Source organism: Theropithecus gelada, chromosome 14, assembly GCF_003255815.1.
Source record: "Theropithecus gelada isolate Dixy chromosome 14, Tgel_1.0, whole genome shotgun sequence".
NCBI lineage: Eukaryota > Metazoa > Chordata > Mammalia > Primates > Cercopithecidae > Theropithecus > Theropithecus gelada.
In genome coordinates this window covers 13,627,711-13,643,106 of record NC_037682.1, presented here as the reverse complement: position 1 = coordinate 13,643,106, position 15,396 = coordinate 13,627,711, and the positions used below count along the sequence as shown (strand labels likewise).

Here is a 15,396-nt window from a genome sequence, read left to right as displayed (position 1 = left end):
CACATCAGGAAATAGCCCCTTGGAAGAGTGACAGAAAACCAAGGATCCCAAAGGCTCACTATCCTTTCAAAAGGACCCTCTTGTGAAGGACTCATGACTATCAGTTATAGATGTTTTGGAGGTGGGAAGAACAAAAGGAACCAAAGTTCAAAACCCAGCTTTGGTAAGATAAGAGGAATCTAGGGAAGGTCAGAAATACCAAGTCTAGTTGCCTGTAGAACATAAGAGTTGTATATGCAGGATAATATTGTTGACCTGGGTCAAGAATTCTTGACCATACAGGTCAAGGATTGTTGACCACACAGGGACTGATGACTCTCAAAAGAGATCAATTCTTCTGGACTCCAAGACTAATGCTATGTAATCTCCTGAACCGATCAGATAAACAGACTCCTAGAATAATTTTATTGGATATGTACATAGTCATTATATCTACAAACTGCTCTGAAATAATAAAGTCTCCTTATCTGATTTGAATGTTGAGAAATTTAAAATTCTGTTAGGTCATCACCTTCCATCTTCACCTTGGCTTTTTCTTGATGTATATTCCTTTCAAAGGTTGAACTAAAATAATAATTAATGATAGTGTTATTTTCTTCCAGGCCATACAAATAATTACTGGTATACTTCTTGATTGCCTGGGACTGCTCTGGATGTATTTGTTTTTCACACAAAGTTTTGCATTTGGAGCCACATATACTCCTATTGCATTACTAACAGCATACCCATTTTGGTCATCCTGGCTTGTGAGTAAATAATCAAATTTCTGATTGTTATTCATTACATTTAAAGACTGTGTATCAGTCAAGCAGTACGCCAGAGACTGAAACTAAAAATGCACAATCTCTATTCTCAAGGAACTCATTTTATCTAGTTGAAAATAATATACCAATATGAAAAAACTTAGATTCTTATCAATGATATTCTTTAATAATAAGAGTCTTTTGTTAAAAGGCTACCTTTACATTCTTCTAGGATATGAAGAAAAATGATAAGATGCACAAGGGGCATTTTGGGAAAACAGAAAATTGTTGGTGACTATTCAACTGCCCATATGGTATTTATTTTGCCAGTGGGACAAATAAAAAATGAGAGAGCATAACTGCTGAGGAAATAGTGGGATATATACAATTTGTGTAGGGAAAGAAACATAAAATCTTTGTGTTGTATTCAAGAAGTATTTGGTAAAATTGAACAGAGATTTTAAAATTGAATTTTATTGTGTCTGATAGTATGATGAGTGATGTGCCATTGTCTTTAAAGGGGATATCATGAAGAAGGATATTATGGTGGTTGATGTGCCATGTTTCCCACAAAATCCTGAGTGAAGCTTATTATAATATCACATTTGGAGTTTGATCACTCAGCCGGTACTTATTGAGTACCATGATGTGTCAGGCACTGTTTTAGGTGCCTGAGATACATTAGCAAACAAAACAAAGATCCAAGTTCTTATAGAGCTTTTATTTTAGCATGGCATAGTATATTAGAAGATGATAAGGCTATAGAAGCAAAAAGAAAAAGAGTAGGCTAAGGGGGACTGGAATTTTTGGGAAAGTGGCAAAGGGATATAGGTTATCACCTAAAATTGGGTGGTTGAGGTAGGGCTCATTGAAAAAGTGACTCTATTACTCATCTATTGTTATGTAATAAACCACCAAAAACCCAGTGGCATACAATTACAAGCATTTATTTTTTACTCATGCAGACTTGGCAGAGATTCAGCTGCTCTTGGCCTGGTTTCAAGCTACAGGACAGGTCCAGATCCACTCCATATGTATCTTATTGCTTTTAGACTAGGGGCTACTAGAGTCATATTCTTCTCACAATGAAAAGTGAGAACACAAGAGGACAATCCTAATCACACAAGACCATTTCAAGCTTTGGCTTGGGTCATGTTTGTTAAAATCCCAGCTAAAACAAATAAAATGATCAAGTCCTAAATTAAAGAGCAGGGAAGCATAATCCAAGCACCATGAGATCATGGCAAGAGTATGAAAATATATTATTATTACCTAAAAGTAAAAAATTGTGACCAACAGTTCAAACTACCATAGTGACATTTGAGCAAGGACTTAAAAAAGTGATGGTTTTGACCACAAAGATATGTTGGGAGAGAACATTTTGGGGAGAAAAGAGTCAGAATGAAGTCTTCGATGAAGAGTTCCTAGAAAAATGTAGTCAGTATTTCTGGAACATTTCTGGAACAGAGTGAGCAACCACAATAGTAGTAGAAAACAAGCTAGAAAAAATAATGAGGTGCATGACAATATAGGGCTATGTAAGCCATTGTAAACATTTTAGCTTTTACTGTAAGTGAATTGGAGTTATTATAGTGTTTCATAAACAGAAGTTAAATAATCTGGTTTAGGTTTTAAAAGAATCACTTTGGTTTCTGTGTTGAAAAGAGAATGAAGGGGTCCAAATAGACTTTTTAGAAAGCTACTTCAAAAGTCCAGGTGAGACTCAAAGTTGTTAGTAGTGAAGGTGGTGAAAGTAATATAGATATATGTTGAGGTAGAGCCAACTTAATATCTTGATGGATTGGGTATGGAGTGTGAAAGAAGTTAAAGATAATGCCAGGGTTTTTGTTCAAGCTAATAGAAGGAATGACTTGACATCAAGTGATACAGGTGAGACTGTACAGAACTGGTTTTTAGAGGAAGATGATGAGTTTGCTTTGACAATATTGAGTTTGAAATATTTATTTAATATTCAACTGGAGATGTCAAGTAACCTGTTGGATATGGAATGTAGAGTTCAGAAGACAGAATTAGAATAAAAGATACAGAACTGCAGAAAGGACAAGAATTCACCAACCAAGTATCTGCTGACTTCAAGAGACTCACCTAACACACAAGGAATCACATAAACTTAAGGGAAAGGGGTAGAAAAAGATATTCCATGCAAATGGACACCAAAAGCTAGCAGGAGTAACTATCCCTGTATGAGACAAAACAAACTTTAAAGGAACAGCAGTTAAAAAAGACAAAGAGAGACTTTATATAATAATAAAAGGCCTTGTCCAACAAGAAAATATCAGTCCTAAATATATATGCACCTAACACTGGAGCTCCCAAATTTATAAAACAATTACTACTAGACCTAAGAAATGAGATCGCAACACAATAATAGGGGGGACTTCAGTACTCCACTGGCAGCACTAGACAGTTCATCAAGACAGAAAATCGACAAAGAAATACGGATTTAAACTATACCCTGGAACAAATTGACTTAACAGATATTTACAAAACAATTCTACCTGACAACTGCAGAATATACATTATATTCATCAGCACATGGAACTTTCTCCAAGATAGACCAAGTGATAGGCCACAAAACAAGTCTCAATAAATTTAGGAAAATTGAAATAATATCAAGTACTCTCTCAGATCACAGTGGAATAAAATTGGAAATCAACTCCAAAAGGGACCTTTAAAACCAAGCAAATACATGGAAATTAAATAACCTGCTCCTGAATGATCATTGGGTCAACAATGAAATCACAATGGAAATTACAAAATTATTTGAACTCAATAATAGTGACACAACCTATCAAAACCTCTGGGATACAGCAAAGGCAGTACTAAGAAAAAGTTTACATGCCTACATCAAAAAGTCTGAAAGAGCAAAAATAGACAATCTAAGGTCACACCTCAAGGAACTAGAGAAACAAGAACAAACCAAACACAAACCCAACAGAAGAAAAGAAATAACAAAGATTAAAGCAGAACTAAATGAAATTGGGGGGGAAAGGCAATACAAAAGATAAATGAAACAAAAAGCTGGCTCTTTGAATAAGTAAATACAATTGATAGAACATTAGCAAGAGTAACCAAGAAAAGAGAGACAATCCAAATAAGCTCAATTAGAAATGAAATGGGAGATATTACAACTGAAACCACAGAAATACAAAAGATAACTCAAGGCTACTATCAACATCTTGTGTACATAAATTAGAAAACCTAGAGGAGATGGAAAAATTTCTGGAAATTTACTACCCTCCTAGATTAAACCAGGAAGATATAGAAGCTCTGAACATACCAAAAAAAAAAAAAAAAAGCAGTGAGCTTAAAATGGTAATAAAAAATTGCTAACAACAAAAAAAAAAAAAGCCCAGGACGAGATGGATTCACAGCAGAATTCTATCAGACCTTCAAAGAAGAATTGGTACCAATCCTACTGACACAACTCCAGAAAATAGAGAAAGAGGGAATCCTCCCTAAATCATTCTATGAGACCAGTATCACCCCAATACCAAAACCAGGAAAAGGACATAACAAAAAAAGAAAACTATAGACCAATATCCCTGATGAACATAAATGCAAAAATCCTTAACAAAATACTAGCTAACTGAATTCCACAGCATATCAAAAAAATAATCCACCATGGTCGAGTGGGTTTCACACCAGGGATGCAGGGGTGTTTTAACATACTCAAGTCAATAAATGTGATACACCACATAAACAGAATTAAAAACAAAAATCACATGATCGGCTGGGTGCAGTGGCTCAAGCCTGTAATCCCAGCACTTTGGGAGGCCGAGACAGGTGGATCATGAGGTCAGGAGATTGAGACCATCCTGGTGAACATGGTGAAACCCCGTCTCTACTAAAAAATACAAAAAACTAGCTGGGCGAGGTGGTGGGCACCTCTAGTCCCAGCTACTCGGGAGGCTGAGGCAGGAGAATGGCATAAACCCAGGAAGTGGAGCTTGCAGTGAGCTGAGATCCAGCCACTGCACTCCAGCCTGGGCAACAGAGCGAGACTCTGTCTCAAAAAAAAAAGTCCCATGATCATCTCAATAGATGCAGAAAAAGCATTTGACAAAATCCAGCATCATTTTATGATTAAAACCCTCAGCAAAATCAGCATACAAGGGACATACCTCAATGTAATAAAAGTCATCTATAACAAATCTACAGCCAACATAATACTGAATGGGGAAAAGTTGAAAGCTTTCCCTCTGAGAACTGGAACAAGGCAAGGATGCTCACTCTCACCACTTTTAGTCAACATAGTGCTGGAAGTCCTAGCCAGAGCAGTCAGACAAGAGAAAGAAATAAAAGACATGCAAATCAATAAAGAGGAAGTCAAACTCTTGCTTTTTCCTAATGATACAGTTGTATATCTAGAAACCCCTAATGACTCATCCAAAAAACTCTTAGAACTGGTAAATGAATTCAGCAAAGTTTCAGGATATAAAATTAATGTACACAAATCAGTAGCTCTGCTATACACCAACAGCGACCAAGCTGAGAAACAAATCAAGAACTCAACCCCTTTTACAATAGCTGCAAAAATAAAATAAAATATTTAAGAGTATACCTAATCAAGGAGTTGAAAGACCTCTGCAAGGAAAACTACAAAACACTGCTAAAAGAAATTATAGATGACAGAAACAAATAGAAACACATCCCATGCTAATGGATGGGTAGAATCAGTATTGTGAAAATGACCATACTGCCAAAGCAATCTACAAATTCAGCACAATTCCCATCGAAATATTACCATCATTCCTCACAGAACTGGAAAAAACCAATCCTACAGTTCATATGGAACCAAAAAAAGAAAAAAAAAAAAAAAGCCCACATAGCTAAAGCAACATTAAGCAAAAACAACAAATCCGGAGGCATCATATTACCCAACTTCAAACTATACTATAAAGCCATAGTCACCCAAACAGCATGGCACTGGTATAAAAATAGGCACATAGACCAATGGAACAGAATAGAGAACCCAGAAATAAAGCCAAATACTTACAGTTGGCGTATCTTTGACAAAGCAAACAAAAACATAAAGTGGGGAAAGGACACCCTATTTAACAAATGGTGCTGAGATAATTGGCAAGTCACATATAGGAGAATGAAACTGGACCCTCATCTCTTACCTTATTCAAAAATCAACTCAACATGGATCAAGGACTTAAATCTAAAAAAAAAAAAAAAAAAAAAAAAATTAACATCGGAAGAACCCTTCTAGACATTGACTTGGCCAAAGACTTCATGACTGAGAACCCAAAAGCAAATGCAACAAAAACAAAAATAAATAGGTGGGACTTAATTAAACTAAAGAGCTTCTGTACAGCAAAAAGAACAGTCAGCAGAGTAAACAAACAACCCACAGAGTGGGAGAAAATCTTCACAATCTACACATCTGACACAGGACTAATATCCAGAATTTACAAGGAACTCAAACAAATTAGCAAGAAAAAATCAAACAGTCCCATCAAAAAGTGGGCTAAGGACATGAATAGATAATTCTCAAAAGAAGATATACAAATGGCCAATAAACATATGAAAAAATGCTCAACATCACTAATGATCAGGGAAATGCAAATCAAAACCACAATGTGATACCACCTTACTCCTGCAAGAATAGCCATAATCAAAAATTTTTTTTTGAAAATAGATGTTGCCATGGATGCAGTGAAAAGGGAACACTTCTCTGCTGGTGGGGGAATGTAAACTAATACAACTCTTATGGAAACAGTGTGGAGAGTTCTTAAAGAATTAAAAGTAGAACTACCATTTGACCCAGCAATCTCACTGCTGGGTATCTATTCAGAGGAAAAAAAGTCACACAAAGAAGATACTTGCACCCACATATTTATAGCAGCACAAGTTGCAATTGCAAAAATATGGAACCAGCCCAAATGTCCATCAATCTATGAATAGATAAAGAAGCTGTGGTATACATATACAATGGACTACTACTCAGCCATAAAAAGCAACAAATGAATGGCATTCACAACAACCTGGATGGAACTGGAGACTATTAATTTAAGTGAAGTAACTCAGGAATGGAAAACCATACATTGTATGATCTCACTCATAAGTGGGAGCTAAACTATGAGGCTGCAAAGGCATAAGAACAATACAGTGGACTTTGGGGACTCGGGGGAAAGGGTGGGAGGGGGTGAGGGATAAAAGACTACAAATTGGGTTCAGTGTATACTGCTAAGGAGATGGGTACACCAAAATCTTACAAATCACCACTAAAGAATTTACTCATGTAACCAAATATGACCTGTTCCCAAAAACCTATATAAATTTTTTTTTAATGTAATGACAAAAAAGAAGCTTAAGAAAGAAATCTTTAAAAAGTAGAATGAAGAGTCATTGGCATCTAGTAATGAGACTAGATGAGATCACCAAGGAAATGAATAAACATAGAAAAGAGGAGATAACTAAGGACTAGAGCTGCACTGTCCAATACAATAGTCACATGTACCTACTGAACCTGGAAAATGCAATTAAACTGCACTGAGAAGTGCTGTAAAGATAAAATACATATAAGATTTCAAAACTTAATATACATCTTAAAATGTAAAATATATAATTATTTTATATTGATTCTATGTTGAAATAATTTTGGATATGTGAAGTTACAGAAAATATTATTAAAATAAGTTATATATATTTCTTTTTAGTTTTCTTAATATGGCACTTGAAAACTTACAATTACATGTGTTGCTTGCATTATATTTCTATTGGACAGCCCTAGACAATACTCTGACTCAGGATAGTGCTATGATTAGGTTTGTTTTAATACCATTGCTCTATGAGTAATAAGAGATTAGATTTGAGACTGTTAGGGAAGTTAGAAGAGGCTACTACGTGATTCAGATAAGAAAAATAGGGCCTTAATTCAATTCAGAGGTGCCAAAAATATGGGTTCTGTCTTAGTCCATTTTGTGTTGCTGTGATAGAACATCACAGGCTAAGTAATTTATAAAAGAAAACAAATGTATTTCTCACAGTTCTTGGGGCTGAGAACTCTAATATCAAGATGCTGGCATCTTGTGAGGACCTTCATGCTGCATCATCTCATGATAGAAACTGTAAGGGCAGGCCGGGGACAGTGGCTCACACCTGTAATCCCAGTACTTTTGGAGGCTGAGGCGGGCAGATCACGAGGTCAGGAGATCGAGACCATCCTGGCTAATACAGTGAAACCCTGTCTGTACTAAAAATACAAAAGATTAGCCGGGCATGGTGAGGTGGGCGCCTGTAGTCCCAGCTACTCGGGAGGCTGAGGCAGGAGAATGGTGTGAACCCAGGAGGCAGAGCTTGCAGTGAGCTGAGATCGCAGTACTGCACTCCAGCCTGGGCGACAGAGTGAGACTCTGTCTCGGGGGGAAAAAGAAATCAGTGAAACAGGTAGTTGATATTTTGCAAAGTTAAACAAATTTGACAAATGTTTAGCCAGACTAACCAGGAAAAAAAGAGAGAAGATTCGAATAAATAAAATCTGGAATTAAAAAAGACACATTACAACTGATGTTGCAGAAATTCAAAAGATCATTAGTGGCTACTATGAGCAACTATATGCCAATAAATTGGAAAATCTAGACAAAATGAACAAATTCCAAGATACATACAACCTACCAAGATTGAACCATAAAGAAAGCCAAAACCTGAACAGACCAATAACAAGTAATGAGGTCAAAGCTATAGTAAAAAGTCTCTCAGTAAAAAAAAACCTGGGACCTGATAGCTTAACTGATGAATTCTACCAAACATTTAAAGAACTAGTGTCAATTCTACTCAAACTGTTTCAAAAAAAAATAGAGGAGAAGGGAATACTTCCAAAGTCATTCTACAAGGCTAGTAAAACCCTAATACCAAAACCAGACAAGGACCCATCAAAAAAAAGAAAAAAAGAAAACTACAGGTCAATCTGATGAATATTGATGCAAAAATCCTCAACAAAATAATAGCAAACCAAATTCAACTATGCATCAGAAAGATCATTCATCGTGACCAAGTGGGATTTACCCCTGGGATGCAAGGATGAATCAACATACCCAAGTAAATCAATGTAGTACATTATATCAACAAAATGAAAAATAAAAACCATAAGATCACTTCAAATGATGCTGAAAAGTCATATGATAAAACTCAACATCTCTTCATGTTAAAAACCCTCAAAAAACTGAGGATATAAGAAACATACATCAATATAATAAAAGTCACTTATGACAGACCCACAGCTAGTATCATACTGAATGGGGGAAAATGGAAAGCCTTTCCTCTAAGATCTGGAACACAACAAGGATGCCTACTGCCACCACTGTTATTTAACATAGTACTGGAAGTCCTAGCTAGAGCAATCAGATGAGAAAAAGCTATGAAGGGCATCCAAATTGAAAAGGAAAAAGTCAAATTATTCTTGTTTGCACATGATATTGTCTTATATTTGGAAAAACCTAAAGACTCCACTAGAAAACTATTAAAACTGATAAACTCAGTAAAGTTGCAGGATGCAATATCAACATACAAAAATCAGTAGCATTTCTATATGCCAACTGTGAACAATCTGAAAAAGAAATAAAAAGATTAATCTCATTTACAACAGCCACACATAAAATTAAATACCTAGAAATTAACTAGGGAACCTGGAAACAAATCCATACACCTAGAGTGAACACATATTCAACAAAGGTACCAAGAACATATACTGGGGAAAAGACAGTCTCTTCAACAAATGGTGATGGGAAAACTGAATATCCATATGCAGAAGAATGAATATCTCTCACCATACACAAAAATCAAATCAAAATGGATTAAAGACAAATCTAAGACCTCAAACTATGAAACTACTACAAGAAAACATGAGGAAAATCTCCAGGACATTGGTTCAGGCAAAAATTTCTTGAGCAATACCCCAGAAGCACAGGCAATCAGAGCAAACATGGACAAATGGGATCACATCAAGTTTGAAAGCTTCTGCACAGCAAGGACACAATCAACAAAGTGAAGAGACAATCCGCAGAATGGGAGAAAATGTTTGCAAACTACCCATCTGACAAGGGATTCATAGCCAGAATATATAAGGAGCTCAAAAAACTCTATAAGGAAAAAATCTAGTCATCCGATTAAAAAATGGGCAAAAGATTTCAGTAGACATTTCTTGAAAGAAGACATACACATGACAAACAGGCATATGAAAAGGTGCTCAACATCACTGATCTTCAGAGAAATGCAAATCAAAACTACAATGAGATATCATCTCACCCCAGTTAAAATGGCTTATATCCAAAAGACAGGCACTAACAAATGCTGGTGATGATGTGGAGGAAAGGGAACTTTTGTACACTGTTCCTGGGAATGTAAATTAATACACCCACTATGCAGAATAGTTTGGAGGTTCCTCAGATAACTAAAAATTCAGCTACTATATGATCCAGCAGTCCCACTGCTACATATATACCCAAAGGAAGGGAAATCAGTGTATCGAAGAAATATCTGCACTCCTACATTTATTGCAGCACTGTTTACAGTAGCTAAGATTTGGAAGCAACGTAAGTGTACATAAACAGATGAATAAAGAAAATGTGGTACATATACACAATGGAGTACTATTCAACCATACAAAAGAATGAGATCCACAACTGTAGCAGCTCTGCTCCCACCTCAGGCCTGCAACACAGGAGAGCACAATTCCAGTGCTCACTGCTGAGACACTTTCCACAATTCTAGCTGTGGAGGCTCTTAGCCCACACCAGGGCAAGAACTCCAATCTCTGGCCCAAGACCATAATCCTTACGTGGCCATGCTGCAGGCTCACCATAGAATGAATGACTTTGTATGCACCCAGATTAAAAATGATGTCCTGCTATTGGTCCTGGGTTTGGGAAAATGTCTGCAGCTTTTCCCAGCGCTTTTCCCTCTCAGTGTCTCCAAGCTTCTCCCTAAGTTAGCTCCAGGGCTTGGGAGAAATAAAATGCTCCCCCTCAACCTGGGTTCCTTGGATTTCCCGTGGAAAGATGAGTCACAGAGGGAGGCTCTCTGCTTCTCTCACACAGTGGGACTTCACTCACTTCTATCAGCCAGACATCATCACGGGGACTGTTCGCCCACGCTCTCCTCTCCAGGATCTGGGTGTCCTTAACAACACCCGTGAGTTTCTGTTTTCCTTTTTGAATTAAAGCCCACAGAGTTGATCTTTATTCACTATTCTTTTATTTCCAAGTTGCTAAAGTATGCTAAAAGCCCCCTAATCTGCCATCTTGGAAAAAAAATCGAAACATTATATGTAACTATTACGACACTACCACAATAACTCAGTGTAACAGATTATCCTCATTTTACCAATGAAAAAAGCAAAACTAAGTTATAGGTTAAGTAATTTTCCTGAGTCACAGAGAAAGCAAAGAGCAAAGAACTCAACTTCAGATCCTCCTTACTTCAAAATTCTATTTAGCATTGACATATGAGTTTCCAGATTTTTCTGGGAAAAGAACATCCCTCTCCCATACTACTAACTGACCTGTTCATTTCTTAATGCTGTGGAAAGTTTTATAAGTTCATAAATGTTGCATCTGTGAGTAAAATAAATTTTTGATACACCATAATTGCCATCTTTCTAACAAGTGTCACGAAATGATGGAAGATCTCAAAACAAGCTTCTCATGGAAGACATTGTATAATTCTTCTATTTAAGTATGTAAACTGAAGCACCAATATTTTATGAATGATATTTTCTATTAATAAAATATATAAGCATTATATTAAAAGTATTTTCATATGAAGTCACCAAGATACAACATTTCCCAGTAGTAAATTCATTAATTGTGTGCATTTTCCTGTAATTCACATATTGGCTTTAATAAATTATAATTGACAAAAACTAAGGAAACATTGATACTCCTTTTTCCATAAAGTCACTTCAGAATGCCCTTAGATTCTATTTCCAATACATATATTAAATTAGTAGCCAGAGATTTCATGGCTTTCTCCCATCTCCACAAATAAAAAAAAAAAAAAAAACCCTTGAATTATATCCTGAATGATTTTCTCAATGGTCCCATATTCTTTATGTTAAAACATTCCGGAATTCTCTTACTTTTTAAGTTTATACATAAGCGTAATGACTGGGTATTAATAAATGTAATCTTTGTTTCCAGTTTATCTTCTCGGGAGCCTTTACAGTATTGTTAGAAAAGAGACGTTCACCATTCTTGGTAAGTCAGAATGCTTATAGCAGCTCTAGAGTTTTATTTGCCAAAAGAAGGAAAGTCAGTGGGTAGGCAGCATTGTCTGTGTGTCACTAGAAACCTACATATAATTGAAGAATAGATTTTTAAACTATAAGAAATGTAAGTTTCCATTGCATTTTCAAACAAAAAGAATACATGCCAGTTACTGAAGGCATTGTTATATTTCATCAGTTATAAAAATAACTCAGATGTATGAAGTTAATCAAGAAGCTAAATTTCTACATGATAAATCATTTAGTGCAAATTAAAATTCAATGAAGACATAAATATAGCTATCTTGAAATGACCCAGTTTCTGTTATTACCTTCTTTTTCTCTTGCTTCTTTCTTCACATGTCTAGGAACTTTTAATTGTATGGGGGCTACTGTGTATGTGGTGTTTTAAAGAGTCTGGATCATGTTGATTTCCTTTAGTGAATATTGCATTTTGTATTGATATGAAGTGAGGTGAAAGAATAAGAAATTAGAATAATTATGTATGTAAATGCTAGAAGATTGACTTCTGGAATGGCAAACTGAGAACTCCATGAAATCGTTCTTTAACAAAAGCAGGGAAAGCACTGGCAAAACAACCAAAAGTAATGATTTCAGAGCTTTGGAAATTAATCAAAGCCACAGCTAAAACAGAAAATTATCTAAGAGATACTAGTAAACCTCAGAAAAATAGAGAGATCTATAATGTTTTAATTTGAGGCTAATTTCTATCCCCTCTCCCTTCAAGCTCATTGGCAGAGTATGTATGAAAATCCAGCAGTAGAGCACCCAGCTGAGAGGACCAACATCTTGTGATGCTCTATTAAAAGTGCCATCATCTGAGCACAGTCAATATTTTGTCTGAAATTGCACCTCTGTTCCCAGGATGTTTTGGCTATTTTTTGTATAGATTTCAGCTCAGTGAAAACAAAGTCCTACCACTAGATGGCGTAAACACCATCAATCTGCTAACAATAGCACAGCTTAGTAAGGCTATGAATGCAGGTAAATAAGGGCTTGGTCAGAAATTTAAAAGACAATCCCGAATAACTAGATAATCATAAGGAGCTTTGAAAAGCTCTGACATATTCTTGGAGATCTAAAGTCCCTCACAAATATGGAAAGCTATATGCATGCCCAGGAAACAACTAAGAAAGAAGAAAGGCCCACCACTCATTTACCTCTGGCTGACTATGAGGCCCTAAGCAAGGAAGAAGTGAAAGCTGAAGCTGTCTTATAAACTAACTGAAATTTTAAGCATATATTATCATACATACTCTCCTTGGCAAAGGATTATGGACTGACATTAAATTACACTGGGCCAGGAATGGCTCCCAGGAAGCAGATAACCATGGGCCACATTGAGGGAATAAAATATTTACAGAATTAATCCAGGAAATTTAACAAGAAGAAATAAGAAAAACAAAAGCAAAAAAAAAGCAAAAATAGCCAAAAAAGCAACCAACAGAAAAATATTACTGTGTGGGCCAAAATTTGGTACTTATTACTCAAAGACTTTAAATTAGATCTTTTAAGTATGGTCAGAGAACCAAAAAAAAAAAATTGTTTAAAGAATTAAAAGAAAGCATGAAAGTGATATGTCACCAAATACAGAATATCAATAAAGAGATAGAAATTATAGATTTTTAAAAATTAACACGCTAATTGGAATTCCCATAGAAATCACTTTAAAACATGACTGAAAATATACACAACAAGAAATAAGGCCATCTCCAGTGATGCCAGGCACAAGTTCAACTCAAACCATCCTAGACTACAGACTAGTCCTACGGACCCAGACTCTACACCTGCCCTAGCACCAGGCCAACCCTAAGCTGCAGGCCAGTTCCTATAGCCCAAGTCTCCAGAGGACCCAGGGTCTAGGCCTGCTCCAGCAGACCCAAGGTCCAGGCCCACCCCAGTGGACCCCATTGCCAAAATGAGCCACATGGACTGAGGCACCATGACCACCCTTGCAGACCCATTCCAATGCCCATGGACTCAGGACCCAGACTGACCCCTACAGACTTGGTTTAGACTTGCCCCAGCACCAGACCAGCCCCATGGACTCAGAATGCAGACCCATGTCAGTGGTCGCAGGTGCCAGGCCCATCACAACATCTGAGTGACCCTTAAAGACTCAGGCTCAAGGTTCACACTAGTATCAGCTCAGCTCTTGTAGACTCAGGCTTCAGGCTGGCCCCCATGGATACAGGCTCCTGGCCCATACCCATATGCCAATCAACAAGTCCACCATGGTAGATCAGGGCTGCAGGCACAACTCCACAGAACCAGGATTCAGGCCCACCTACCTGCTAACCTGGTATCAGGCCAGCTTGCCTGAGGACTCCTGCAACAAGCCAACCATACCAGATGTTCTGCCCAGAATCTCTGAATCCGATGAAAATCTTTTCTAGACAAAACTAGTATGAAAAAACTGGAATAAGGCTCCTACTTCAAATGGACAGATATCAACATAAGGTAAAAAAAGATGAAAAAACAAGAAGACATACCACCAAAACAAGACAACATGCTCCCGGTAGCTGACCCCAAAGAAATGGAAATATATGAACTTCATCATCAATAATTAAAGTAATTGTCATTGAAAGGCTCAAGGAACTTCAAGAAAATGCAGATAATTTTATAAAATCAGGAAAACAAAAACTGACCAAAATGAGAAATTTAAGAGTGAATAAAATTATTTTTGAAAATTAAACAGAAATTCTGAAGCTGAAAAATAAATGAATGAAGTTAAAATGCAATAGAGAGAAGCAACAACAGAATTCATCAAGCAGAAGACACTGAAGACAAAGAAGACAAGGCATTTGAATATATACAGTCATAGGAGAAAAAAATGAAAAGGACAAAAAAGTCTATAGGATTTGTGGGACAAGATCAAAAGAGGAAATATTCAAAATATAGGAGTTCAAGAAGACGACGACAAAGACAAATGGCTATAGGAAGATTATTAAAATAACATAAGAAAGCTTTCTAAATCTGGGAAAAGATATAAATATCCAGGTACAGGAAGGACCAAAGGTCTCCAATTAGATCAAATCCAAGCAAGATTACACCAAGATATAATCAAACTGTCAAAAATCAAAGACAAAGAGAGGCTCCTGAAAACAATAAGAAAAAAGAAGTAACTAATATATAAGAAAGTTTCCGCCAGGCCCGGTGGGTGACGCCTGTAATCCCAGCACTTTGGGAGGCCGAGGCGGGCGGATCACAAGGTCAGGAGATCGAGATCATCCTGGCTAACACGGTGAAACCCCATGTCTACTAAAAATACAAAAAATTAGCCGGGCACGGTTGCGAACGCCTGTAGTCCCAGCTACTCAGGAGGCTGAGGCAGGAGAATGGCGGGAACCCAGGAGGCGGAGCTTGCAGTGAGCCGAAATCGCGCCACTGCCCTCCAGC

The 15,396-nt window shown here is 36.8% G+C and overlaps 1 protein-coding gene across 1 annotated transcript in view; it reads left to right on the top strand.

The window, feature by feature from the left end:
- LOC112605804 (membrane-spanning 4-domains subfamily A member 5-like) overlaps nt 1-15,396 on the top strand; it is a 33,337-nt gene that overhangs the window by 6,665 nt on the left and 11,276 nt on the right. Inside the window, exons 2-3 of the mRNA XM_025355699.1 lie at nt 603-746; nt 11,912-11,968. Coding sequence (XP_025211484.1) covers nt 603-746; nt 11,912-11,968 — 201 coding nt within the window. The remainder of the gene's footprint in view (nt 1-602; nt 747-11,911; nt 11,969-15,396) is intronic.